Source organism: Geotrypetes seraphini, chromosome 1 (assembly GCF_902459505.1).
Source record: "Geotrypetes seraphini chromosome 1, aGeoSer1.1, whole genome shotgun sequence".
In the NCBI taxonomy this organism is placed as follows: Eukaryota; Metazoa; Chordata; class Amphibia; order Gymnophiona; family Dermophiidae; genus Geotrypetes; species Geotrypetes seraphini.
In genome coordinates this window covers 536,796,945-536,822,660 of record NC_047084.1, presented here as the reverse complement: position 1 = coordinate 536,822,660, position 25,716 = coordinate 536,796,945, and the positions used below count along the sequence as shown (strand labels likewise).

At 44.1% G+C, this 25,716-nt stretch overlaps 1 protein-coding gene across 1 annotated transcript in view; it reads right to left on the bottom strand.

Moving 5' to 3' along the window:
* MCC (MCC regulator of WNT signaling pathway) overlaps positions 1–25,716 on the bottom strand; it is a 572,218-nt gene that overhangs the window by 176,166 nt on the left and 370,336 nt on the right. Inside the window, 1 exon segment of the mRNA XM_033929092.1 lies at positions 15,355–15,497. Coding sequence (XP_033784983.1) covers positions 15,355–15,497 — 143 coding nt within the window.

The window sequence follows — 25,716 nt, the reverse complement described above, 5'->3', positions numbered from 1 at the left end:
GCATTGAAGTTGAGTTGCCAGGTCCTAGACCAGCGGTCCTAGACCAGCGCTCCAGTAGGAGTAGGTCATGCATCATGTTGTCGGGCATTGAATCTTCGTCCGTTGTGCATTTGCCCACTACATTACTTAGTTTGGCGTCATCGGCGAATAATGTTATTTTACCTCGAAGTCCTTCTGCCAAGTCCCTTATAAAGATGTTGAATAGGATTGGGCCCAAGACTGAGCCCTGTGGCACTCCACTGATCACCTCCGTCATTTCGGAGGGGGTGCCGTTCACCACTACCCTTTGAAGCCTACCTCCAAGCCAGTTCCCAACCCAATTCGTCAATGTGTCACCTAATCCTATAGAACTCATCTTGCTCAGCAACCTGCGGTGTAGTACGCTATCGAATGCTTTGCTAAAGTCCAGGTACACGATGTCCAGGAACTCCCCAATATCCAGCTTCCCTGTAACCCAGTCAAAGAAGCTGATCAGGTTGAAAAAACATGTCACTACCCGGAAGCATTCTACAAGATTACTAAAGCTAAGTGCATTTTTGCATATTTGGAAAAAAACTTTTTTAGGCTTATAACATTTATAGAGTAGTTTCACAAAACAAAAAAAATAAAAAAATGCTTGATGAGTATAGTGCACAAATGAAAAATGATCGCATGAAGAGTATAATGCACAAATCTTATGCGACTAATTGGGAGGTTTATCAGTATACAGGTACAAGATCCTTTATCCGAAATTCCGAAAACTGAAAAGCTTTAAATTTTGCTGTGCAAACCAGAAGTAGTCAATTTCCCCAACGTGACACACACTGAAATCAACGCAAGTTTCTCCTGATCTCTGTGCAATTCAGTTCGGAGAGCTAGAAAGTGGCAAAGAGCTGTGGAGAGTTGGAAAGCGCTTGAAATGTCCAATGTTTACCTTCTTTTTAAATATATTTTAAAAAAAAGGTTCAATGGCAACTATATGGTTTTATGGTCTGTCTTTTTCTAACATTACCTTTCCGAAAACCAAAATATGCCTGTTTGCAAGGATCTTTTTCTCATTTACCTTGCACAGTCTACAATTCTATCTGCAGTCTTATAAGGTGTGCTCTAGAGGAAGGGAAATGGGATGGGATTTGATATACACTTCTCCCTCCATATTTGTGGTTTTGATTATTCATGGTTTTTAGCTTGCTGGCTCCTCCCCCCAAATTGCATCAGCTTGCATTGAGAAATCGCTGATTCCAAGCGTTTACAGAGAAACTTGCTGATTCCTGGCACTTTCTTCACCGTGTTTTGCCTCTCCTTCAGAACAGGCCAAGTCTCCCACCATGTTATTTGCGGTTTCACCATATTCACGATGGTTTTCCAATACAAAGCAGCAAACAACATATAAAAAAGTTATTCGTAGTTTTTCAGTATTTGCGGTTCTGTTAATCCCCAATCACAGCGAATACGGAGGGAGAAGTGTACCATTTTTCTGTGGTTATAATTAAAGCAGGTTTACATATTATATAACTGTTTGGCCTGCAAACCACCGGTTTCGGTTGAAACATTGAATTACGAATGGAAAATGCTTGGTAATACTATAATTGATGCCATCTATAACTACATCACAGTAAAGTATGCCAGTGTTTCACTTTTATGACTGTCAACAGAATGTGGTGGAAGCACAGAGCTTATGGTTTCTGTCTTTTCTTAGGATATTCAAGAATTTTCTGTCTACCACTTCTGAATCAGCAAACATCTTTAGTAGTCAAGACAAAAAAGCAGTCCATTGACACGTTCCATTTTCTGCAAAGGTTTTAAAAAAAGCTTTTTAGCTGAACAGACTTATACTTATCCCTATAGGTTTGTAAATCACGAGCATGTTTATATGCTGCAAACTATGCACTCAGCCTTTCTGAAACATGGAAATTTGGTCCTCATTTCTTCATTTTGATTTTATTGCATTCTCTAGTGGATAACAAATTAATACGATGGTACCACCTTCTTTCTCTTGAATGAACTATATTTAAACAAAAGTGAACCATGTGTGTTAATGATAGGTTAGGGAGAGAGGGAGAGAGTGACTAAGGTACAGATGCACAACGCTCCATTGCCACAGTAAAAATTACTGTAGTGGGAGTGATTTTTCCCCAACGGCTGATGCTTAGCACAAATGCAAATTATATGCACGCTATTTGTTCGGAGCAGCGCCAGTAAAAGGGGGATGAACTGTGACTGGCGCATACTCAGAGGGGCAAATGCTAGGCACACCTCCTCCCTATCCCTCCTGTCAATTTTTTTTGCTGCTCTCCCTGCATGTCGTGGTTTTGGGGCTTCCCCTGCTGCTCAGTTCTTTGGGGCTTCCCCTGCTGGCTCAGTGCTGGGCTGACATGAAAGTAAGGCTATGACAGCTCAGATCATGGCAGAAAATTTTTCCCATAAAAAGTGGGCAAAAGTTTTTAGATCATTAGTGCTCATTATAATACTAATTAGCTCCTTGTAATGTATTTGTATAGGATTCTTGGTGGTTGCTATGACAATCGGTAGCAGTCACGGAGAGACCATTTGAGCATCGGGTGGAGAGATTCCTTGCAAGTAAGACTGGTTAAAACTAGTCTTATTTGCAAAGAAATCTTTTGTGCTTTGGGGCCTAAGTCTTCTTTTTTTCTCTTAACCGAGGAAGCGGGAGAGTGGATTGAGTAGAGAATCTCAATGCAGTAGCCCTACAGGGATAAGAACATAACAGTTGCTCTAATGCAGGGGTGTCAAAGTTCCTCCTCGAGGGCCGCAATCCAGTCGGGTTTTCAGGATTTCCCCAATGAATATGCATGAGATCTATTTGCACGCACTGCTTTCATTGTATGCCAATAGATCTCATGCATATTCATTGGGGAAATCCTGAAAACCCGACTGGATTGTGGCCCTCGAGGAGGGACTTTGACATCCCTGCTCTAATGGATCAGACTGAAGGCTCATCTAGCCCAGTACAGTGGAACCTTGGTTTACGAGCATAATTCGTTCCAGAAGTATGCTCGTAAACCAAACTGCTCGCATATCAAAGCGAGTTTCCCCATAGGAATGAATGGAAACTCGCTTTGATTTGTTCCACCTCCTCAGATTCAGAATCTCGGAGAGAGCGAGATCAGAAGGCCTTGTGAATGCGCAAATGCTCAAGGCCCAGTCCAGCCCAGCACAGGCAAGAGGAAGGATTTCCGATGCAACGCCCAGCCCAGCACAGAAGGAGGATCTTCGGGCACCGGCATGTCCTGTGTATTGGTGCTGGTGCCGGTGCCTAATCGGGGTAAGGAATGTTGTTTCAGTGCTCGGGGGGGGGGGGGGGGGGGAGGACAACGCGAGCGGGGGGGGGGGGATGCCGGATCGCAGGGGGTGGCGCTCATAAATTGAGTCAAACTCGCTTTCCGAGGCGCTGATTTTGTGAATGTTTTGCTCGTCTTGCAAAACACTCGCAAACCGGTTCACTCGTAAACCGAGGTTTGACTATAATTTGTTTGCAATAGTGGCCAGTCCAGGTCACAAGTACCTGGTAGAGTCCACAAAAGTAGCAAGATTCTAAGTTACTTAGTCCTCTGAATAAACAGTGGCTTTCCCCAGCTCTATCTGAATGATTTATTTATCGATTTGTTTTCTATCCCGTTTTCCCTAAAAAGCTCAGAACATAGGTTAACATACATAATATACAGTTAACAGATTACAATTTGCTATAGTTACAGTACAAGGTTTTCTTTTTAAATACAGGTTTTTATCCTAACTCGACACATACTAGAGATTTAATACCAATATACAGTTTACAGTTTAAATGTGACAAAGCTGCGCTAGTGGTTATAGTGCGCGCTATGCGCGCACTTCAATATCCTGCACGCTAGACACTAACACCTCCATTGAGCTGGCGTTAGTCTTTCTGTGTAGCACGGGGGTTAGCGCACGCTAATCTGCAGCTTAGTAAAAGGAGCCCATAGTTACAGTGCCATATTTATTAATATAAGTTTTTATCCTAATGTGACACATACCGAGGATCTATGGACTTTTCCTCCAGAAATTTGTCCAAACCTTTTTTTTAAAAAAAGCTGGCTACATTAACTGCTTATATCTTTTTTCTCTGGCAAGTAGTTTCAGCACTTACCTATACATTGAATGAAAAGATATTTTCTCTTGTTTTAAATGTGCTACTACAGTACTTCATGAAATCCCCTATCTTTGTACCTTTTGAAAGAGTAATCAAATCAAGTCACATTTACCTATTCTATTCAGGATTTTATATAGACTTCTAACATATGTAGCCTCAACTCTCTCTTCTCCAAGCTTAAGAGCCCTAATGTCTTTAGCCTTTGCTCAAATGAGAATCATTCCATCCCATTAATCATTTTGGTAGCCCTGTGATCTCAAAGAGGACCTGTTACAAAAAGAAAGAGAAGGAAGCAACTACCAGTATGCAGAAAAGATCACTACTTCTGAAGTCTGGGCTTCATTTTTTGTTCAGGATAGAGTGACAAAATTCATCACCGTTCCCGTCCCCGCGGATAACCATCTTCATGTCATTCTTTAGGGAGAGAGGGAAGAATCAGAGTATAATTGGGCACAACCACTGACCCGCAAGCTTTGCTTTGAAGAATGTTGGTGTAGAAGGACCGAGGTTGAAATAGACACTAGAAAATGACATGGGATTATTTCCCGCGGTTATCCGCGGGAACGGTGATGAATTTTGTCACCGTGTCATTCTCTAGTTCAGGACACTCATGTGTCCAGACTGACTAATGAGGAGGCATATTGGTCACTGTAACATTCAAATATTCCTCTTTCTCCTTGCAAAGAGAAAGCATTTCCCTAAAGCCTATAAAACCTGAATGACACCTGAAAAAGCTCAAAAAAAGGGCACGTGCTCTTAAAAGAATAATGACAATAGGTCTAAACAATGCTAAATCTCAGATTTACAGCAGTGGGCATTGGGGTTACCATATGGCTTCAGAAAAAGCCTCCCGCCCGCCTGCCCTAATTTACCCCGACCTATAGCTGTGTTTTTCCTGCTCGGTTCCTGAGGAAGGGGCTTCGGCCCTGAAACCCTGCTGGGTTGAGCCGGGTTGAAACAGGAATGCACTTTAATTTTGGCCTTGGGCTACCTCCGGTACCATGTGACAGCAGGACTGTGTATTCAGCCAAGTACTCGTAGGGATGAATGATTGTGATTTATATCTTTTTTGTCTTTGGGTCAGCGGGCTCAGGCATTCAGGGCATTACTTGACAGTTGATTTCCTACTTTTTACTGGCATTCCACTTATTTATTGGGCTCTTGTTTGTCATTGAATTTGCACTTATTAAGCACACAGGAGCACCTAAATCAGTGGTCTCAAACTCGCGGCCCGGGGACCACATGCTGCCCGCCAGGTACTATTTTGAGGCCCTCGGTATGTTTTATCATAATCACAAAAGTAAAATAAAACAGTTTCTTGATCATGTCTCTTTAGCTATAAATTATAATATTATTATTAAGACTTAGCCAAAAGGAAAGATTTATAAACTATAAAGAGTTTTACCTCATGAAAAATTTTCATTTCTTTAATAAGATATTAATTATTTTTTCTGAGACCCTACAAATCCAAAATGTGGCCCTGCAAAGGGACCACTGACCTAAATGACGGTGTGCGGCTGGTTGGAATAGTATTTCCTGCTCTGTTGTTTACTGGCTCTGCTTCTTTAAGCATTAGAGTGGCTCTGTCGAGTTGCTCTTTAGAACTTTCAAACCCATGCTGAGGATGCTCCTTTATTCAAAAATTTAAATCTTAATTTCAAGCCTATTTGCTGTTTTCAAGTATGGAGGCCAGGGAATCATATTACCTGTAATGCACTAGAATAGGGGTAGGCAATTCCAGTCCTCGAGAGCCGGAGCCAGGTCCAGGTCAGGTTTTCAGGATATCCACAATGAATATGTATGAGATGGATCTGCATGCACTGCCTACTTGAGATGCAAATCTATCTCATGCATATTTATTGTGGATATCTTGAAAACCTGACCTGGCTTCCAGCTCTCGAGAACCAGAATTGCCTACCCCTGTCCTAGGGCATACCCTGCTCATATTATTGTGTCTTTTAAGTATCTGATTTGGGGGGGGGGGGCACTTTTCCAGAAAAAGGAAGACAGATCGAGTCATCTGGATTTTACTTTCATTGCTTTCAATAGAAGTAAAACCCGGATGACTTAATCTGTCCTTTTTCTGGAGCAATATGGTAACCCTAGGGCAACCCAAAGGACCCATAAAGCTATGAATGGCAGTCATGGCAGGCCCAGGCTTGAAGAATCAGAGATAAAAAGACAAAACATAGGACATCTGAAGCCAAGGCAGTTAGATTTTATGAAGCCTCTGGCAACCAGGAGTCAAGTCATAGCATTTCAGCATGAAGTGCTTTCTTAACTGGAATAAATGAGAAAACTCATAATGGAAGGCTGAATATAGGCAAGGTTTCTCATGATGCCAAGAAACATCAGTATTTTAATCTTTGTTGTTCTATTGTCCTTTGATTCTTAACTTTTGGAAATCGATATGGGAACAAATTAATGTTGTTCTTGAGTCCTCAATTGCATTGACTTATGAAACAGTAATATGTAGAACATTATTACATGTTAAATCCCCTATGGACCGTTATGAATGCCGGCTTTTCTTAATTATGATGGGAATAGTCATGCAGATGATAACACGTAATTGGAAGAACGATGATCACCTCAACTTTCCTTTCTGATGGGCAAACTTATGCTCCAGCTACAAATAAGAAAAAATGAATGCTGGAGCATAGTAATGTATTTAAATTGGTGTGGGGTCCGTTGACATCTTTTATTACTTCTCTATAGTTGTTTTTATCTTTAATTTTTTTTGCCATTTCCTTACACATCCAGGGTGGAAGGGAGTGTGCTATTATATTATTTTAAAATATCTAGGTTATTGATAGAGTATATACTTTGTGTTATTGTTTAATCAGTGGGTGGGTGGGAAAAATGATTGATTTTGAATATCTGTAAGTTGAAAGTGCTTCTCTTGATTTGTTATATGTTCTTATACTTGGGCATTGCACTGTTAATATTTGAAAATAAATAAAGACTTATTGGAAAAAAAAAAAAGTATTTTAGTCTTTGCTCTGCATTCTGCTTCTGAGACTTTCTATTCTTTGGCATCTGTCCTAAGTTCTCTATACTTAAGAATCTACAGTTCTATGACGGCTTGCAGAGAACATACATCTATGCATAAAAGATATTTTTCTCTCTCAGCCCCAGATAGATTGTGAGCCCACCGGGACAGAGAAGGAAAATGCTTGAGTATCTGATTGTAAAAAATGCTTAGATAAACTTGTTGGGTGGTATATAAAATCCTAATAAACTAAACTAAACACCAAATCAGTGGTGTTTTTGTGTTGGTTTTTTTTAGCTCTGCCAACACAATCCTGTTTTGATGCCATGTGCAAACAATTCAGACTCATTTCTTCTTACAAGACTGGGAAAATTAAGTTCATTTTCTAGTATAACATTTGCACACAGCTCTTCATTTGAGAAATTTAGCATACTTCACAAAATTAGCCCTTTTTGTGGGAGGGGGCAGTAATTGAATTGCCATGTTTAATGTCTCACAGAACATTTATGAGTTGCATCATGTTCTTTACAACACTGAAAGCTCACAGAACCATCTGCGCCATTGTTAATTTCCTCAGAGATGGACTTCACGGAGTCAATCACAGCTGAGAACGTTAAAGTGACAGCTGGATATGTCCACAGGATATTTTTTTTTTTTTTGCAAAGGAGTTATTGGTTAAATGAATGCAGCATCCAGACTATTTTTTATTTCTGGGAAAGTATGGCCACTCTGTGTTTGAAAGCTCTGGTTAATATTCTGAGATCCAATTTCTATCTTCTGAGCAGCCAAGGCTAAGGATACCAAACTCATACAAGACTACCACCCCATGCTGTATGAGGTCTTGTCCTGTCATATCCTATTAAGTAATGCCATGCATTTTGAGTACTGTTATGCTCCCCTAAATATTGTCCAATCATGCCATGATCCAAAATGTACTGCCATGCTCTACATTACTATATCCTGCTATATTTTATTATGTATGCAAACTTGTAACCCGTTCTGAGCTCTTCTGGGAGGATGAGATATAAATACAAATAAATTTATTTATTTATGGTATTTATATACCGCCTATCAAAGTTATCTAAGTGGTTTACAATCAGGTATTCAAGCATTTTCCCTATCCGTCCCGATGTGCTCGCAATCTAATATACCTGAGGCAATGGAGGATTGAGTGACTTGCCCAGGGTCGCAAGGAGCAGTGTGGGATTTGAACCCACAACCTCAGGGTGCTAAGGCTGTTGCACCTCAGAAGCTCCCACTAGAAAAAAGTCGAGTAGTCTAGCATTTAGACTACTCGAGAAGTGGCCTAGTGGTTTGATTAACAGACTGAGGACTAGGGAAGCCATTCCTTGTGACCTTGAAAAAGCCACTATCTTCCATTCGTCCAAAGCTCTTTGGGGTGGGGACACAGTGTACTCGAGTACTGTGTGGTGATCCCCCAACTCTAGTTCTTGTGTTTGCTTTTCAAGCAAGTTGTGCACAAGTAGAGCTTGCTTTTATAAAAGGGCACCTACATGGAATCTCAAAAAGAGTGCTCATTTCATGACTATTGTATAAAGGTTAAAATGCCACAATTGAGTGGATATCATTGGTTTGAAGATTCATGTGACCTTTTTGGATTACGTGATTGGATGCTTAGTTCTGTGCTAATGTATAAGAATGACACTGTCATTTTAATTTGCAGCAGAAGTAATATGAGCTAAAGAAGATGGACCTCTAGCAAAACTATGTCCCTGATGTATATTTTTTGGACAGCTGATGTCCTGTGAGGCGCACTGCAATGCTGTCTTTCCTTCCTACAGAATTAGCACTCTTCTAGTTTTGGGTGGAGGGGACACAAGCTCTGGTTCTCAATAGGAGACCCCACATCGCCTAGTACAATGGGTTCCAGACCTGCCTTACCGACTTCTACAGCTAATCCGGTTTTCAAATATCCATAAGGAATATGCATAATATATCTGCCTATATCAAACAGTCTCTGCAATTTTATTTTGCATATTCACTCTGGATTTTCTGAAAACCCAACTGGCAGTGGCATCAATAGGATGGAATTGGGAAGTGCTGCAGACTTACATTCTCTGTTATATCCATGGCCTTTAGCTCTCCATAAAGCTTTCCAGCTGGCTTCTCATTTCTGCAGTATCAACTAGCCAGATGCTTGTGTTTTCTTCTTTGCACCCTGCTGCTGCAATCAGAGGGACAGATGCCAGTTTCTCTTGGAAGTTGATGGTCAGGCTGGTGATATAGCAAGGCTTGGAGTACGAGGGTAAATCAAAAAGTAAAGGCAAAATACATTTAATGGCTTTAATAGAAGTAACTGTGAGCAACTGAACATATTACTTTTCCATATAGCCCCTTGCAAGATTACACATTTGTTGTATCTTTCAACTAGTTTCTGCATTCCTGCAGAGAGGTTTTTCAGCTGCTCCTTTTCATCAGGATGCTTTGGTTTTTTTGCTTTCCAGATCGCGGCGATGAACCCATGTTTCGGCTCCAGTGACAATTCTCTCCAGAATACTTGGATATTTTTCATACTGTCTCAGGAATTTTTCAGGAATTAGGTCACAACCTCCACACGTTGCTTGTGCAGATCAGTAAACTGTTTGGGAACCTATCATGCGCAGACTTTCCTGTATCCTAAGTAACATGCATTATGGCAAATACAGATCCATAGCTGATATTTTATTTTAATTTAATTATTATTTTATTTTTGTTTTTAAGGTAATCTTTGTTTTTATCCTCACTGAATATTTTTTGGGATGTACATATCTCGTCTCTATCTCTATCTTTCCTATCTGAATATGTTCAATGCAGTTCCTCATATTCAATTGTTACATTGTAAACTGCTTAGGTCAGTAAAATGCGATATATCATATCTTAATAAACAAACATATCCAAAATTTGCAGCCAATTGAGACACCATTATCCATCGGTCTTCTCTAATCAAGGCATCTGCCCTGTCACACTGTGCACGATGTTGATGGGTGACCAGAACGGCCTTTGTCAGTTACACCTGTTCTTCCCACTTTAATCCTTTTTCCCCCTACTCATAAACCTTTCATTGATTCGTGGTGCTATGTCCATACTGAGTCAATATCAGATGGTGAATTTCCACAAATTTCACTTCCTCTGACCAAAATGCACTACTGCATGTTGTTCTTCGATGGTGCAATCTTGCAATGAAACGTCCATGTTTCTGACCTCCTGGCTGCCACACAACTAAAGGCAGAGTGCTGCATTGCGCTTGGATGAACTATCCAACAGGCAGTATACGAGTGCATATGTTGCATTTCACTAGCTCTCTTCCGGTTATCGCCTTTAATTTTTGATTCACTCTCATATTTCTACCCTCTGTTTTCACCTAGAGACGTTTTACCTACAGACATCACACCCTCTTGTTATTATGATCTCAAGGACTGCTCCCAGCTGAAAGACCAGCAGTCAGTACCAGAATCTGCCACAAACAGTTTTCAAGTCAGAATCTGCAAATTCAGCTGATAGTAAGATTTCATAAGCAGCAACATACAGAAATTAATAAAAGGCCAGTATCTGGAAGGATTAACAAAGGAGAGCATTAAAATACTTTCACATGCCTCAAATAGCACTGAAAATTGATATTAAGATATCTGATCTCGCCAGTTTTAATGGTTACTGGAATTATGTTAGGATCTGTGCCTGAAATGGAAACAAACATCCTTCAAAGCAAAGAGAATAATCTGCAGTCTTTTATGAAGTGATTGTGCTCCAGGAGGTACAGTTTCAAGGCAAACAGAAACAGCCACTGCAGCACAAAGAAATTTACATCACCACAATATTTCTCATTAAACTGTTAAAGTAATAATCTGCACCATTCAGCATGAAACAAATTGCACTCTACATATCTAAATGCCAAGGTCTCTTTTGCATCCCCTTTTCAATGCTTGTTAAAAATTATTTTTTTTTATCAAGCAAATCATCAAAAAGTTATCAAAATTATCTGAAGGATCTAACTAGGACAGTGTATCTCAAACTGTGTGCCAAGGAACACTAGTGTGCCTCCTGAGATTCCAAGTGTACACTGAGGAGGAAGAGAGGCACTTGCCAGCTGACTTCCCTACGTGGTACAGCACCAGCGCTGCTCGATTTGCCGAAGGCCTGCATGTTTCCCCCTTCTCTCTTGCGTCCTCTGGCTTCTCCCCCCCCCCGGCCTCCTGGTCTCACTTTTAAAGCTAATTACAGCAGCCTGCAGAGGATCGCCAGTAGGTAAAACGATTTTATTTTCAATATAGTGATTGAAATGTGTCAGTTTTGAGAATTTATATCTGCTGTGTATATTGTGTGTATATGAAAAATGAATGGAAAAAAATGGCATTACAATTAGTAAAGGGGATGGGATCTGGGACAGAGCTTGGGTGGGCCTAGGGAGGTCTGTGGTTGGGGTACTCAGTTGATATTTGTTAGACTTAAGGGGTACTTAGCTTGAAGTAGTTGAGAAACACTGCTGTAGGCAATCAGCTGGCGCCAGTGCCTCTCCTTCTCTCCGGCCCTCTTCCCTGCTGGCACCCCCTACTGGAATCTCAGGGCCCATCTGGAGGGCCTCAGCACTTGCACTGATGCCGACGTGATGTCATGCATATGTGTGATGTCATCATGGCGACGTCCGCTCACTTCTGAGTGCCTTTAATGTGCCCCGGCTCGAGAAAGTTTGAGAGACATTGAACTAGGAGAATAAAAACTTTCTAGTTTTATGCTCTAACTTTGTGAGCATGAGGAGAAGTGGCCTAGTGGTTTGATTAACAGATTGAGGACTAGGGAAGCCATTCCTTGTGACCTTGAAAAAGCCACTATCTTCCATTCGTCCAAAGCTCTTTGGAGTGGGGACACAGTGTACTTGAGTACTTAGCAACGCTATGAAGCGCTACATACTGTTCCATCCAGCAGCATTATAAAAATAATAAAGCATTACTAAAATATAAAAGGCAATTCTACAAATTTGTGCCTACGAGTAGATGCCAAATGCTGGCATTCAGCTACGTATCAACCAAACTTCCTCCATACGTTCCAAACAGACCATTCCACTCCCAGGAGGAAACACATCTGCAAATACCTCCTGGTCACGCCCTCCAACTCCAGAGCGCCAGACGCCATTCCTACTCCCACTTCCTACCAAGCTATTGGAATCAACCGCCTCCTCACATCAGACCCCTCAAAGGGCTTCTGACCTTCAGGAAAGCAACAACAACCTACCTCTTCCCATAAATCTAGTCAGTCCTTTCCAGCCATATGTATTCTAATGTACACTGAACTAGAAATTACAGTATGTTAACTTAAAATGGCCAAACTGTATGCTAAACTTGACTCTGTATACCTAATGTTACTGTACACATGAAAATTGTATGCACCTACAGTGAAGCCCCACTTTAAACCCACAGGCTCGCACTGCACGGAAGGCAGCAGACAGCAGGAGAGTCTGGGCGGCAAGATTGCCTGGAAGGGGGGAGCAGGGGCCGGCCAGACCCCCTCCAATACCTTTAAAAATATTGGGTGCAGGAGGGGTGCCCGGTCCCTCCTGCTCCATAGGCTGCTACCCCCCCCCCCCCGACCAGCACGCCTAAGACCCTATTGGAGAGGTGGCTGGCCAGAGAGCAGCAGTAGGAGGATTTTCCTCCACCTCCCGAAGATTTTCAGCAGCGTAGGAGCAAGAGGAGGGTCCAGGCACCCCTCCTGCTCCAGAAGATGGGAGCCTGCCTCAAGGAGCAGAAGGGTCCAGGCAACCCTCCTGCTCCCAAAGATGGGAGTCTGCCTCAAGGAGCAGGAGGGACCGAGCACCCCTCCTGCTCCCAACTTTGGGGTCGGGTCAGACGTTCCGTGTCGGGGGGGAAGGGGGGAGGTGTGCTGCGCTGCTTTTATTTTTTCTGTTTTAACATTTTTGATGGCTGGAGGGAGTTGGCATCCCTCCTGCTTTTTTCTCTGATGGAGGGGGGGAGGGCGCGGCAGAGCAGGGCAGGCATGATAGATCGCGGCCTGGAGGGATGTCGGGCAGATCTCTCTTGCCTGCTCCTGGACTCTCCTGCTCTCTGCCGCCGTTCCCCGCAGTGCAGGCCCACTTTAAAACCACGGGCTTGCATTGCAGGGAACAGCGGCAGAGAGCAGGAGAGTCCAGGAGCAGGCAAGAGAGATCTGTGCTGGGCTGAGCCCTGACAGCAGTGACAGGAGGCTGCTTCTCCTGTCACTACTGTCAGGGTGTGCGCATGAGCGGGGATTGCTCCGGCCGTGGGTAGGGGGCATGCTAACGATAGTCTCCATTTGCATGCAGGCCTTTACTGAATCAGTCGGCTGGCATGCAATATGAAACGGATCGTGCACGGTTTGGAGGTTTAGTGAATCCTGCCCATAGGGCTAGATACACTAAAATCAGTCGATAATATCGACTGGATCGCTGTTGGCCGATTCTCTGACTGATTCTGGCTGATCGATCCATGCAATACCAAGTTTACATGCAAATAATTTGCACGGAGGAGCAAATCATTTGCATGCGAACCTGACAGATCAATCGCTCAGTGAACCATTGACACATGAGCAAAGCCCTAACAGTGAGAGGGGAAGCAGCCTCCTGTCACTGCTGATAGGGCTTCTTTTTTATTTTTTAATGGCACAGATGTGCATGTATTACACACATACACACAAAATCTGCTCCATAAAAAAAAAAAAGCCATCCACGCTGATGGCCCTACCCAATGACCCCCCCACCACAGAAGCGAAAATGGCAGGAGGGATGCCTACTCCCTCCTGCCTGGCCAAATATCCTGCACCTTGCCCCCACCCAGTCCTGGACCCCCTGCACCACTGCCCCCTCAACCATCCCCTACTCTCTCCTCTTCCGATTAAAAAAAAAGGCAGGAGAGATGCCCACTTCCTCCTGCCACCAGATGCTCCCCTGAACCCCTCTCCCCTGTATCTTTGGTAGACATTGGGAGCTGGAGGGAAGCATGGTCCTTCCTGCTCCAAGGCCCGCACATGGAAAATGATGGGCCTTCCCCTCCTCGGTGCACCATGTCTAAGGCCCTGATTGTCTGAGACGCCCAAGGCCCCTCCCAATTAGGGCCTTAGGCTCCTCCTTGTGCATCACATGGTACATCGGGGAGAGGAATATCCATCATTTTCCACTTGCAGACCTCGGAGCTGGAGGGACCATGCTTCCCTCCAGCTCCCAACATCAACCAAAGGTAATGGGGGAGGGGGGTTTGGTTCAGGGGAGCATCCAGTGGCAGGAAGGAGTGGGCATCCCTCCTTCTTTTTTGGGGGGGGGAGGGTATGGAATGGTTTGGGTTGGGGAAGGGGAGTCGGTGGTATGGGGGGGGTTCAGGTCCAGGGGGGGAATGGCACAGGGATATTTGGCCAGGCAGGAGGGAGTAGGCATCCCTTCTGCCATTTTCGCTGTCGTTGGGGGGAAGAGGGGGTTGCAGTGTGGGACCTTTTTAATCTGTGCCATTGAAAATTAAAAAACAAAACAGGTTTTCCGATAGCTAAACCCCCCTTTTTTTTTTTTTTTTTTTGCATAGCCAAGCCAAGCCATGTTAATGCATCAATTGCTTGGCTACTTTGTTTGGAGTTTTAGCTAATTAGCTTGGCCGGATCGGAAAATGGGCGTTTGAGGCCATTTTGTGCATCGGGTAGGTAAAAGCAATTGTCGCTAAAGCTGTGAAAACAGGTTTAGCGATGATCGCTGACTTTAGTGCACCTAGCCCATAGTAATTCATATTAAGGGGCAGGGAAAGGTAGCATGCCTTGAAGAAAATGCAGGTGGTGTAAATATGTGTTAACTGCTAAGATGGTAGATAACGTGGAACTGTAACCGTATTCTGTGATAGCAGCTGCATCACTGACAACCACAGCTCTAAGGTCACAGCATGGCTGTCTCTCCCCTTCCCTCTCAACAGATGATTTTGCAGTTAAGGTTTTACAGTTAATATATAGTAATTCAGTGTGGTAAAGAGAGACCTTAAAAATCTATGAAGATTAATTAGGATATCTTTATTTAGATTACTGTTTTTGTTTGGTTTTCTTATAAAAGAAAAAAAATAAGTTGTTTAAATAAAATCAGGATTAAACCCATAAGCTAAAGTTCTAATGATCACCTCCAGAGCATACTATTCTGTAGCAAAATTTATATTTCCATTCTAATGAACAAACACATGACTACTTTTTATTTCTCTTGAAGTCAGTCATTGCAGAGCTCGCTCTGTGCACTCAGGTCTCTGGAGACTCACTTGCTTACCCATGTCAGCAGTGACCATGGTAGACTGGTTCTCTGGTACCGACACTGAAGTTTGGTCCTGATCAACACTGTGGGAATCGTCATTCACCTCAAGCTGGCTGTGACTGAGCTCTGACCGTAGCTCCGAGTATTCATCCTCCTCCCTGAAAGTTAAGAGACCAGAGCTTAGGAATTTTCTGCCCATTAGTTAGTAAATACATCCATACACCTTCAGTATACATAGGTTATCACAAACCCCTAACCAACGTATGCCAGACTTATGGCACCATTTCAGTACACAGTAAATCAGCCCACTGTCCGGCCACCACTGTGTAGTGTGATGGTCGCAGAGGGACAGTCATAGCTCTGGTTTAACAGACCATGCAGTGGCGTAGCATGGCGTCCCTTGTGCCCTCCCCTCCCCCCTCATCACATTCATGTCCTCCCTTCCCACCCCCGTACCTCTAAACCTTTGCTAGCACGAGCAGCTTCTCCAGCCTGTTTCCGCCCTGGCGTTGGCTTTCCCCGACGTCACTTCCTGGCCTCACGATCAAGAAGTGATTTCAGAGGGAGCCAGGCTGGTGCAAGCAGCAGGTAGAGTAGTTGCTCACGCTGGTTAAGATTTTAAAGAAGACCAGGGAGGCGGGGAAGGAGGGTGCTAGCATGGCATTGGGGGGGGCAGAGAGGTATTGGTGCCAGGGGCAATCCGCCCTCCCTTTACTATGCCACTGAAACCATGCCATAAATCTGAATGAAATTAAATCCAACTCTTTAGTGATCTGCTAAGGTGCAAACCGTATACATCTTTATATAAAAAAAAAATCTCAGAGTCACTGTAAGGTAGCTACTCTTAGCATCACTGCTATAGTCTGTGGCCTTTATATAGCATTCTAACGCATGTGCTAAAAATAGTTTACTCCTGATGCAATAGACTATTGGCACGCATATTCAGCTGTGCTCCGAAGATTACATATTCCTGGTAGAATTTGTGGAAAATATGAATGATTCCGCAAAACACCATTCTTTAGGAACATTGGTCGGGTGAAGCTATTTTTCACTGCAGAATTATGTGTCCCCTTTGATGATCATAACTGCGCTCTCACAGACTGCCCTCCCTGTTCAAGAGTTTACAAACCCTTGAATGTTTGGGCTGATAATAAACACACTCAGCTACAGATTCAGTACAAGTACCGCAACAGGAATTATATTGTTATCCACTAGAAGGTTAACAGAGGTCCTAAGGGGTATCAGACAGCCCTCCAAACAGCATAGTTTGAATGGGTAAATTCCTCATTTGCCTCGTGGTACCTCCTCCTCCTTACTTTTTATAAATATTGTTTTAAGAATTTTTATTTGTATTTATATTATAACTTAGTTGTTGAACTTATTCATATTAAGTGTACTTAGCTTTCAATTTAGCATTCAGCTGCAAACTGTATCCCCGAACGCCAATGCGTTTCGAGTTCTTTGTCAAGGCGACATGGGGAACTTATAATTAACAATGCACAGCATACCATCTACCTGTATCGTAAAGCTTTACGATACAGGTAGATTGTAATCACTCTTTTCAGTAAAGCTTTACGATACGGGTAGATGGTATGCTGTGCATTGTTAATTATAAGTTCCCCATGTCGCCTTGACAAAGAACTTGAAACGCATTGGCGTTCGGGGAAACAGTTTGCAGCTGAATGCTAAATTGAAAGCTAAGTACACTTAATATGAATAAGTTCAACAACTAAGTTATAATATAAATACAAATAAAAATTCTTAAAACAATATTTATAAAAAGTAAGGAGGAGGAGGTACCACGAGGCAAATGAGGAATTTACCCATTCAAACTATGCTGTTTGGAGGGCTGTCTGATACCCCTTAGGACCTCTGTTAACCTTCTAGTGGATAACAATATAATTCCTGTTGCGGTACTTGTACTGAATCTGTAGCTGAGTGTGTTTGTTAATTATCTTTATACAACAGAAGCTTGTTGTAAGATGGGCTGATAATATACACTCAGGTTGACACACGCAGGTTGAGATGGCAGTGAAGGGTAAGTATTCACATCTGTGCCTTGTTTGATTATAATTAGTGTCTATACATTTCATCCAGAGTTGCACTGACTTTGCTGGTTACTAAGGCATGGGGAAAGAAAAAAAAAAAATACTGTGAAAGATTCACCTACCTGCTAGGAAAGCTATATTAATCCACCCTATGCCTACTAAGTCTGTATGTTAATGCTTGATGTATCTTTATAAAATTCTGCTTTTCTGTAATATGAAGCTTATTTCTGCACAATATATATATCCTTTATGCAAGCACTTTTAGCAGTCTTTGTCAGTAATTTTACTTCCTACTGAATCTTCAACGAGGGTTTTGAACCCAGGACCTAGCGGATTGTAAGGCTGCTTCAACATTACCCCTCCAAAACCTTACATTTGGGGAGCTAAACCTTACAATGTCTTTACTGTAAATGCTGTAACCTAAACCCCCTTGTCTATACTGTAAATGCTGTAAAGTCTGTATTTCTCACTAAAGTTTGTCCTACCCATAATATGAATGTACTCCTGTAACCCGTTCTGGGCTCCTTTGGGAGGATGGGCTAAATGAATGAATGAATGAATAAATAAATAAATCAGAAGAAAATCACAAGATATTCAAAGATTTGAAAATGCCAATCAGTACTGTTTAAACTCTGATTTAAAAAAAAGGGAAATTATGGGTCGACTTAATACCAAGCCGTGGTTAGATAGACCTAGATAGATTTCCTACAACTGCCAGGAAACTTTGTAGGGATGCAAAGAAAAATCAGTACCACAACAGGTTGATTCTAATATGTAGCCAATGTGTTATTTCTAAGATCTTTTCCTCCAAGTAGGCTACATATTAGTATCAACCTGTTGTGGTACTGGTTATTTAAAAGATGATAACACATCTTCCACAGTGATGCACACTAAGGAGATACTTGAACAAAAATGGGCTGCATGGTAGAGTTGCCCAAAAAAGCCATTGCTACACCAACGCCACAAAACAGCTTGCTTACAATATGCCAAACAGCATCTAGAGAAGCCTTAAAACTTCTGAAACAAAATACTTTGGAGTGACAAGACCAAAATTGAACTTTATGGCCATTGATAAATTGCTCATCCCCCTACAGTACTTCATGCTCACTTTGGTCTATAAATCAAAAACTCCTAACAGTCCCCTCCTTGAAAATTATTGGGACACGACGACAAGTCGTATTCTCGGCGATGGCGCCACAGCTCTGGAATGCTTTGTCACAACATATGAGAGAGGAAAATAATTTGACCCGTTTTCAAAGTACTCTAAAAAGCTTCCTTTTTAAGGATGCTTTTAACCCTTAACCTACATTCAAATCTTTCTTAATTGTACCTTTTTTATCCTTCTTCTCCCTTTTTTTCTTCTTTTTTTCCACTCTTCTTTTTCCCTTTTTATATTCCCCACCCTATCGTTCTTTCCATATATATCTCTCCTCTGAACTTTGAAATACTAAACTGTAGTTCTATCCCCTCTTCCCTTTCGTATTAGTTGGTTTGTAGGTCTAATTGTCTACCCCATTATTTTAAATTTTAAACTGTAAAAATATATGTTGTTTTATTAATTTTGTATTTTTGTATTTCACTTAGTAAAACTAAATAAGTGATTCATCAAAGTCTAATAAAAACTTGAAACCATAAATGCCTATGAAGAGAAGCATATAATCCCTATTGTGAAGAATGAAGGCAGATCTCAGTTTTTTTGGGGGGGGGTTTGGGGGGGAGGGGGAGCTGCATACAGTGGCACAGGGAATTTAATTAAAATTGATGGCAGAATGAATGCAACATCATTAAAAAAGCCGGGAAGCTGCACGAGGCACACTTGGACTTTCCAACATGATCTGAAGCATACTTTTCAACCTCTTCATAGCATCCCTAGGCACGGCCCTAGACGCCCTAAACATTACATCCTTCAGCTACGCGGATGATATAACCATCCTCCTCCCCTTCGACATCCAAGACCCCATCTCCAACGGACGCCTGAAAACAACATTGGAAACTGTAGAAAAATGGATGACGAACCACAAGTTAAAACTGAATGCGGAGAAAACCAAATTCCTACTACTAGAGAAGGAACAAAAACCATCCCTAACAGAACTAGATTGTAAACACAATCAAATATCCAATACAGAATACTCTCAAAATTCTGGGAACACACCTAGACAGAGGCTGCACAATGCAAACACAAATACACAAAACCATAAAAAAAGCATTCTTCACCATGCGAAACCTAAGAAAAATAAGAAAATTCTTTTCCAAAGAACACTTCAAGATCATTGTACAATCCCTCATACTCAGCTCCTTAGATTACTGCAACAGCCTCTACCTACCTTGCCCAAATACTATGATAAAACAACTACAGACCATTCAGAACACAGCTATCAGACTCATCTACTCGCTCAGCAAATTCGACCACGTCACACCTGCCTATGTAGACTCTCACTGGCTTCCGATAAAAGCAAGAACTCAATTCAAACTCTACTGCTTACTTTTCAAAGTAACCCATGGTATGGCCCCCAATTACCTGAACAACCGTCTTTGCCGCTACCGACTACCCAGATCAAGAAGAACTCAGAATCTTTTCACCTTCCCCCCTCATAATGGTACCCGACGTAAGAAACTTTACGACAGCCTTCTAGCAACTCAGGCAGCGAAAATTGACCCCACCATCACCAAACTGATGATCAAAACAACAGACATCAAAGTGTTTCGGAAAGAAATCAAAACATTTCTTTTCAAAAAAACACGTCCTTACTAATATTCCCCTCCCGAATCGCACATGCACTCTCCCCAGCAAATAACACACTAGTCATCCCTTGAATCTCATTTACGAAAAATATCCAAACTCCTAAATAAGCATCTCCCTTAGATATCCATTTAACCTTCTCCTAAATAAGCATCTCCCTTAGGTATCCACTTAACTGATTCCTTCAAAGTTAGGTATCTTTCTTCAGTTGCCTATATTGTTTTCCCCACTGAACCTTGTAACTACTTGAACCCTGTCAAGTTATTCTATCGATAAATCCAGATATCTTATACTTGTATTTCTATACCACAATATGTAATTTACTTAAATCGTTGTAATGTAATTCTCTCGGTAATGTCCTGATCTCTTTTAACTGTAATCAGCTTAGAACAGCAAGGCACAGGCGGAATAGAAATCACAAATGTAATGTAATGTAATGTAATGTAATAAGGCCAAACCAACCTTTCAATGGCTGCAGGAGAAAAAAGTGAAGGCCCTGGAGTGGCCATAACAAGTCTCCTGACCGGAACATTATTGAGCCACTTTGGGAAAAATTTGGCACTTACAACTTATGGTAGACAACTAAAGAATTTACAGAATCTGCAGGTTTTATTGCCAAGAAAATGGTAATTTAGAGAAAGATTTAGAGAAAATAATAGACCTCATTCACAACTATCAGAAAAGACTGTCACCAGTGCAAAAAGGGGGCAATGAACAATATTAAGAACTAAAAGTATTGTAAAATTATGTCCTACCTGTTAATTTTCTTTCCTTTAGAAGCAGCAGATGAATCCAGAGACCAGTGGGATATAGCTCACATCGACCAGCAGGTGGAGATAGAGAACTGATTTCCAGTTGGCTTTATAGCCTGGTGATCCTCCTGTTGAATCAGTTATGCATATTGCCCCAGCATCCCCGTAAAGGAGCATGAGCCTCAAACCAACGGAAAAAACTTCATTCCAGTGAAAAATCTTGTAATTAGAAACGTAAGAACTAATAATAATAATAATCACCAACAATCTCCTAACCGAACTCAGAATTCCAAAGAACAAGCGAAAGAGATCGAGAGAGAGAGAGAGAGAGAGAGACCATCGGGGTGGGGCTCTGGATTCATCTGCTGCTTCTAAAGGAAAGAAAATTAACAGGTAGGACATAATTTTACATTCCTTTGCAAAGCAGCAGATGAATCCAGAGACCAGTGGGATGTAGCAAAGCAAACTCAAACTGGGTGGGAAGCCAAAGTCGCCTCTGCAAGCACCGAAGCGCCAAAACTTGCCTCCGCACAGGCTGCCACGTCCAGCCGATAATGCTTAGAAAAGGTGTTTCCCGACGACCAAGTGGCCGCCCGGCAAATTTCCTCCAAAGACATACCCCCGGACTCTGCCCACGATGTTGCCAATGCCCGAGTGGAATGGGCACGAAGATGTTCCGGAACAATCTTCCCTGCCAAGAGATAAGCCGACGCAATAGCCTCTTTTACCCAACGAGCTATCGAAGCTTTTGACGCCGCCATACCCCTTGTTTGCACCTGCAAATACCACGAAGAGATGATCCGAGCGGCGAAAGTCATTAGTCACCCCTAAATAATGAAGAATCATACGGCGTACATCCAGTAACCGTAATAACGGGAAACGCGCCCCCCAATCCTCCTTCCGAAAGGCCGGGAGGAATAAATTCTGGTTCACAATGAAACGAAGAAACCACTTTTGGAAGAAAGGACGGCACCGTCCGCACCGCCACCCCAGCATCCGAAATGCGCAAAAAAGGCTCCCTGCAAGACAGCGCCTGCAGCTCCGACACACGTCTTGCAGACGCCATCGCTACCAAAAATACAGTCTTTAATGTAATATCTTTTAGCGTCGGCCGCTGACAGCGGCTCAAACGGCGCCGCCTGCATCCTAGTGAGTACCAGCTTCAAACTCCAAGCTGGACAGGTGCGCCGTACCCGGCGGACGGATATGGTGAACCCCCTTAAGGAAACGCACCACATCCGGATGAGATGCTACTGGACGGAGCGCGACACCCGGCCTCTATAACATGCAATGGCCGCCACCTGAACCTTAATCGAGTTATAGGCTAACCCTTTAGAAACGCCTTCCTGTAGAAAAGACAGAATAGAGCCGCTATAGACGCCTGGAAGGGCGCAATACTCCTGCTTCCCGCACCAAGTCTCAAAAACTTTCCAAACTCTAACATAAGAGGTAGACGTAAGACATCTTCTTCGCTCTAGAAGAGTTGCAATAACCTGATCCGAATAGCCCTTTTTTGTCAACCGCGACCGTTCAATAGCCAGGCCCGTAAGACCAAAGTGGGCCGGATTGTCCATGGAGATTGGACCCTGGGTCAGCAAGTCCCGGAGTCACCTGGAATTTCAACCGATCGCCCGACGCGAGTTGCATCAGATCCGCGTACCAAGACCGACGCGGCCAATCTGGAGCCACTAGGATCACTTCTGCCCTGAAAGAGAGCGATGCGTTGTAAGAACTCGACCGATCATCCGGCCAAGGGGGGAATACATACAGAAGGGCATTCGAGAGGCCCACGGGAGAGCTAAAGCGTCCACCCCCCTCCGAGCCCTTCTCTTTTCCGTCTGCTGAAGAACCGAGGCCGCTTTGTGTTGCGGGATGAGGCCATGAGATCCATGTCCTGGCAGCCCCCACCGAAGGACCAGCAGCTCGAACAGCCCTTGGAGACAACTCCCATTCGCCGGGATCGAGACGATTCCTGCTGAGAAAGTCCGCTTGAATGTTTTCGCGACCCGCAATGTGTGCTGCTGAAAGAAGCGGAACATGCCTTTCCGCCCACTGAAACAGCAGCATCGCCTCTTCGGCTAGTCGAGGACTCCGAGTTCCCCCTTGACGATTGATATATGACACCGCCGTGACACTGTCCGAAAAGATCCTGATCGGCTGGCCCCGAATCATGGCCTGAAACTCTCGTAGCGCAAGCCTTATCGCTCTCAGTTCCAACAGATTGATGGAACAGTGTGCCTCTCCCGAGGACCACACTCCCTGCACGGAAGCTTGCCGGCACTGAGCCCCCCATCCTCGGAGACTGGCATCTGTCGTTATCACGACTCCAATCCGGCGTCGCTAGCGGCATGCCCCCGGAACAGATGGACCTCGGTCAGCCACCAGTGCATGCCGCGAGCCACCCGCGGACTCCAACGGAGCCGGCGACAATAGTCCAGAGAAGCCGGGGACCACCGAGAAGAAGCGACATCTGCAGGGGCCTCATATGGAACCGAGCCCAGGGAACCACTTCCAGAGTCGCCACCATCGAGCCTAGAACCTGAACATAATCCCAAACCCGAGGATTGGGCGACCCGAGAAGCCCTCGAATTTGAGACTGTAATTTCTCTCTCACTCCCCTTTCCCGGGGAAGAAACACCATTCCTAGGCCAGTTTCGAATCTGACCCCCAGGTGCACCAAAGACTGAGAAGGGGACAGAGAACTCTTGGGAAAGTTGAACGATCCACCCTAGCGACTGAAGGAGCGAGATTACCCGTTGAGTGACCTCCACACTCTCTTGCCTGGACGACGCGCGGATTAACCAGTCGTCTAAGTACGGGTGAACCCGAATCCCTTCTTTGCGTAAAAAGGCAGCCCACCACCACCATCACCTTCGAAAAGGTGCGGGGAGCCGTTGCCAGGCCAAAGGGCATAGCCCGAAATTGATAATGCTGGCCGAGGATCGCAAACCTCAGAAACTATCTGATGCGGAGGCCAGATTGGAATATGGAGGTACGCCTCTTTGAGATCGAGGGACGTGAGAAACTCTCCTGGCCGTACGGCCCGCAATCACTGAGCGAACCGTTTCCATCCTGAAATGGCGAAACACTGAGAAATTGGTTGAACTGCTTTTAGATCCAACACATGGCCTGAAGGAACCCCCCTTTTTGGAACAACAAAATAAAGGGAAATAAATACCCGCGGCCTACCTCCTCCGGCGGTACCGGTACTACCGCCCCTAGATCCAGGAGAATTTGAAGGAGTTAAGCGGACCGACTCTCCCTTGGCCGCTTCCATTGCACGGGGATACCAAGAAAAGAATCGGCGACGGGAGCGGCGAAATTCTAACTTGTTACCCTTCTTGAATAATATCTAACACCCAACGATCCGACGTGATCTTGGCCCACTCCGCCCAAACGCCGACAGGCGTCCCCCTAGTGGAAAAGCAGAGGGGGCCAAGACCCCGTCAATGCGGGCGGCGACTTGCCGGGGTACGAGCTGGCTGACCGGAAGCGGGTTTCGTCGTACGAAAGGAACCTCTCTGACGCCCCTTAGGTCTAGCCGAAGAAAAGGCACCATACGCGGAACCAAAGAACGGTTTCCCAGACCTATACCTCCTCACCTCCCTGAAACGAGGTCTGGATGACGAGGACATCAAAGGGGGCCTAGGCCTATCTTCCGGTAACCGCTGGGTTTTGGTATCTCCAAAATCCTTTACCAATCTCTCTAACTCTTCCCCAAACAATAAACCCCCTTTAAAAGGGAGTTTCACAAGACGAAGCTTAGACGCCGCATCTGCCGCCCAATGTCGCAGCCATAAAGACCTGCGAGAGACCACCGACAGTGACATTTGTTTCGCCGAAGCGCGAATAATATCATACAAGGAATCCGCTAGATAAGCCAAACCCGATTCCAAATCAACCAGTTCCGAAGGAACAGCACCCCCGGACTCCATCAAATTATCCGCCATCCCTTGAGACCACTGCAGACAGGCTCTTGCCGCATACGAGCAGCAGACAGCGGCCTGCCAAAGTTACTGCAGGCAACCTCAAAAGATAACTTCAAGCGAAGATTCAACCTTCCTAATCTTGGGATCCTTTAATGTAACCCCCCCCCTCTGACGCTAGGCAAGGTACGTCCGGTTTGGGTAAACCGCGGCTACCAGAGCATCCACCTTAGGCAATTTAAATTTCTCAAGTTTGTACGGGTCAAACCGGATACAAAAGCCGCATGGCCTTAGCTACGCCTAACCCGGCATCCGGCGTATCCCATTGAGCCGAAATCAGCTCCTGCATGGTTTCAGGCACCGGAAAGGCCTTCGGTGGTCTACGGGTACCTGCCATAAGAGGGTTACCTAAAACTTTCGAATCCACCTGAGAAATATTTAAACTCAGTAAAGCTTTTGAAATTAAGGAGGGAAAGTTCTTCCCGATGGAAAAGACGAGCGCGGAAGGGTCATACCACTTCCCTACACTGGGGATCCTCCTCTTCCCACTCCTATCTACCTCACCTTCCTCAACAACTCAGGAAGGGAAAAAGGGGAAACAACCATAGGCTCGTCCGCGGACGCAAGCCTGCGTTTTTTTTAAATATCGGCGATTTCACCGGAGAACCATCCCCTTCGCCGTCTCCCCCGCATCCACTTTCAAAGGAACAGGTGGGGGCACAGCAGGTACCGGCAAGCTCACCGAGACCGGGAAGGAGCAGGCTGACTGCACTGACAGCATGAAAAGCCTTATGCATTAACATCACAAACATCCGGGGTGAACGAGCCAAGTCCACCGTCTGAAGCTCCCCCTGTTTCGGCGCGGAGAGCAGAGCCCCTGCGCCCTCCCGCACTTCTGACTCCCCCCCCCT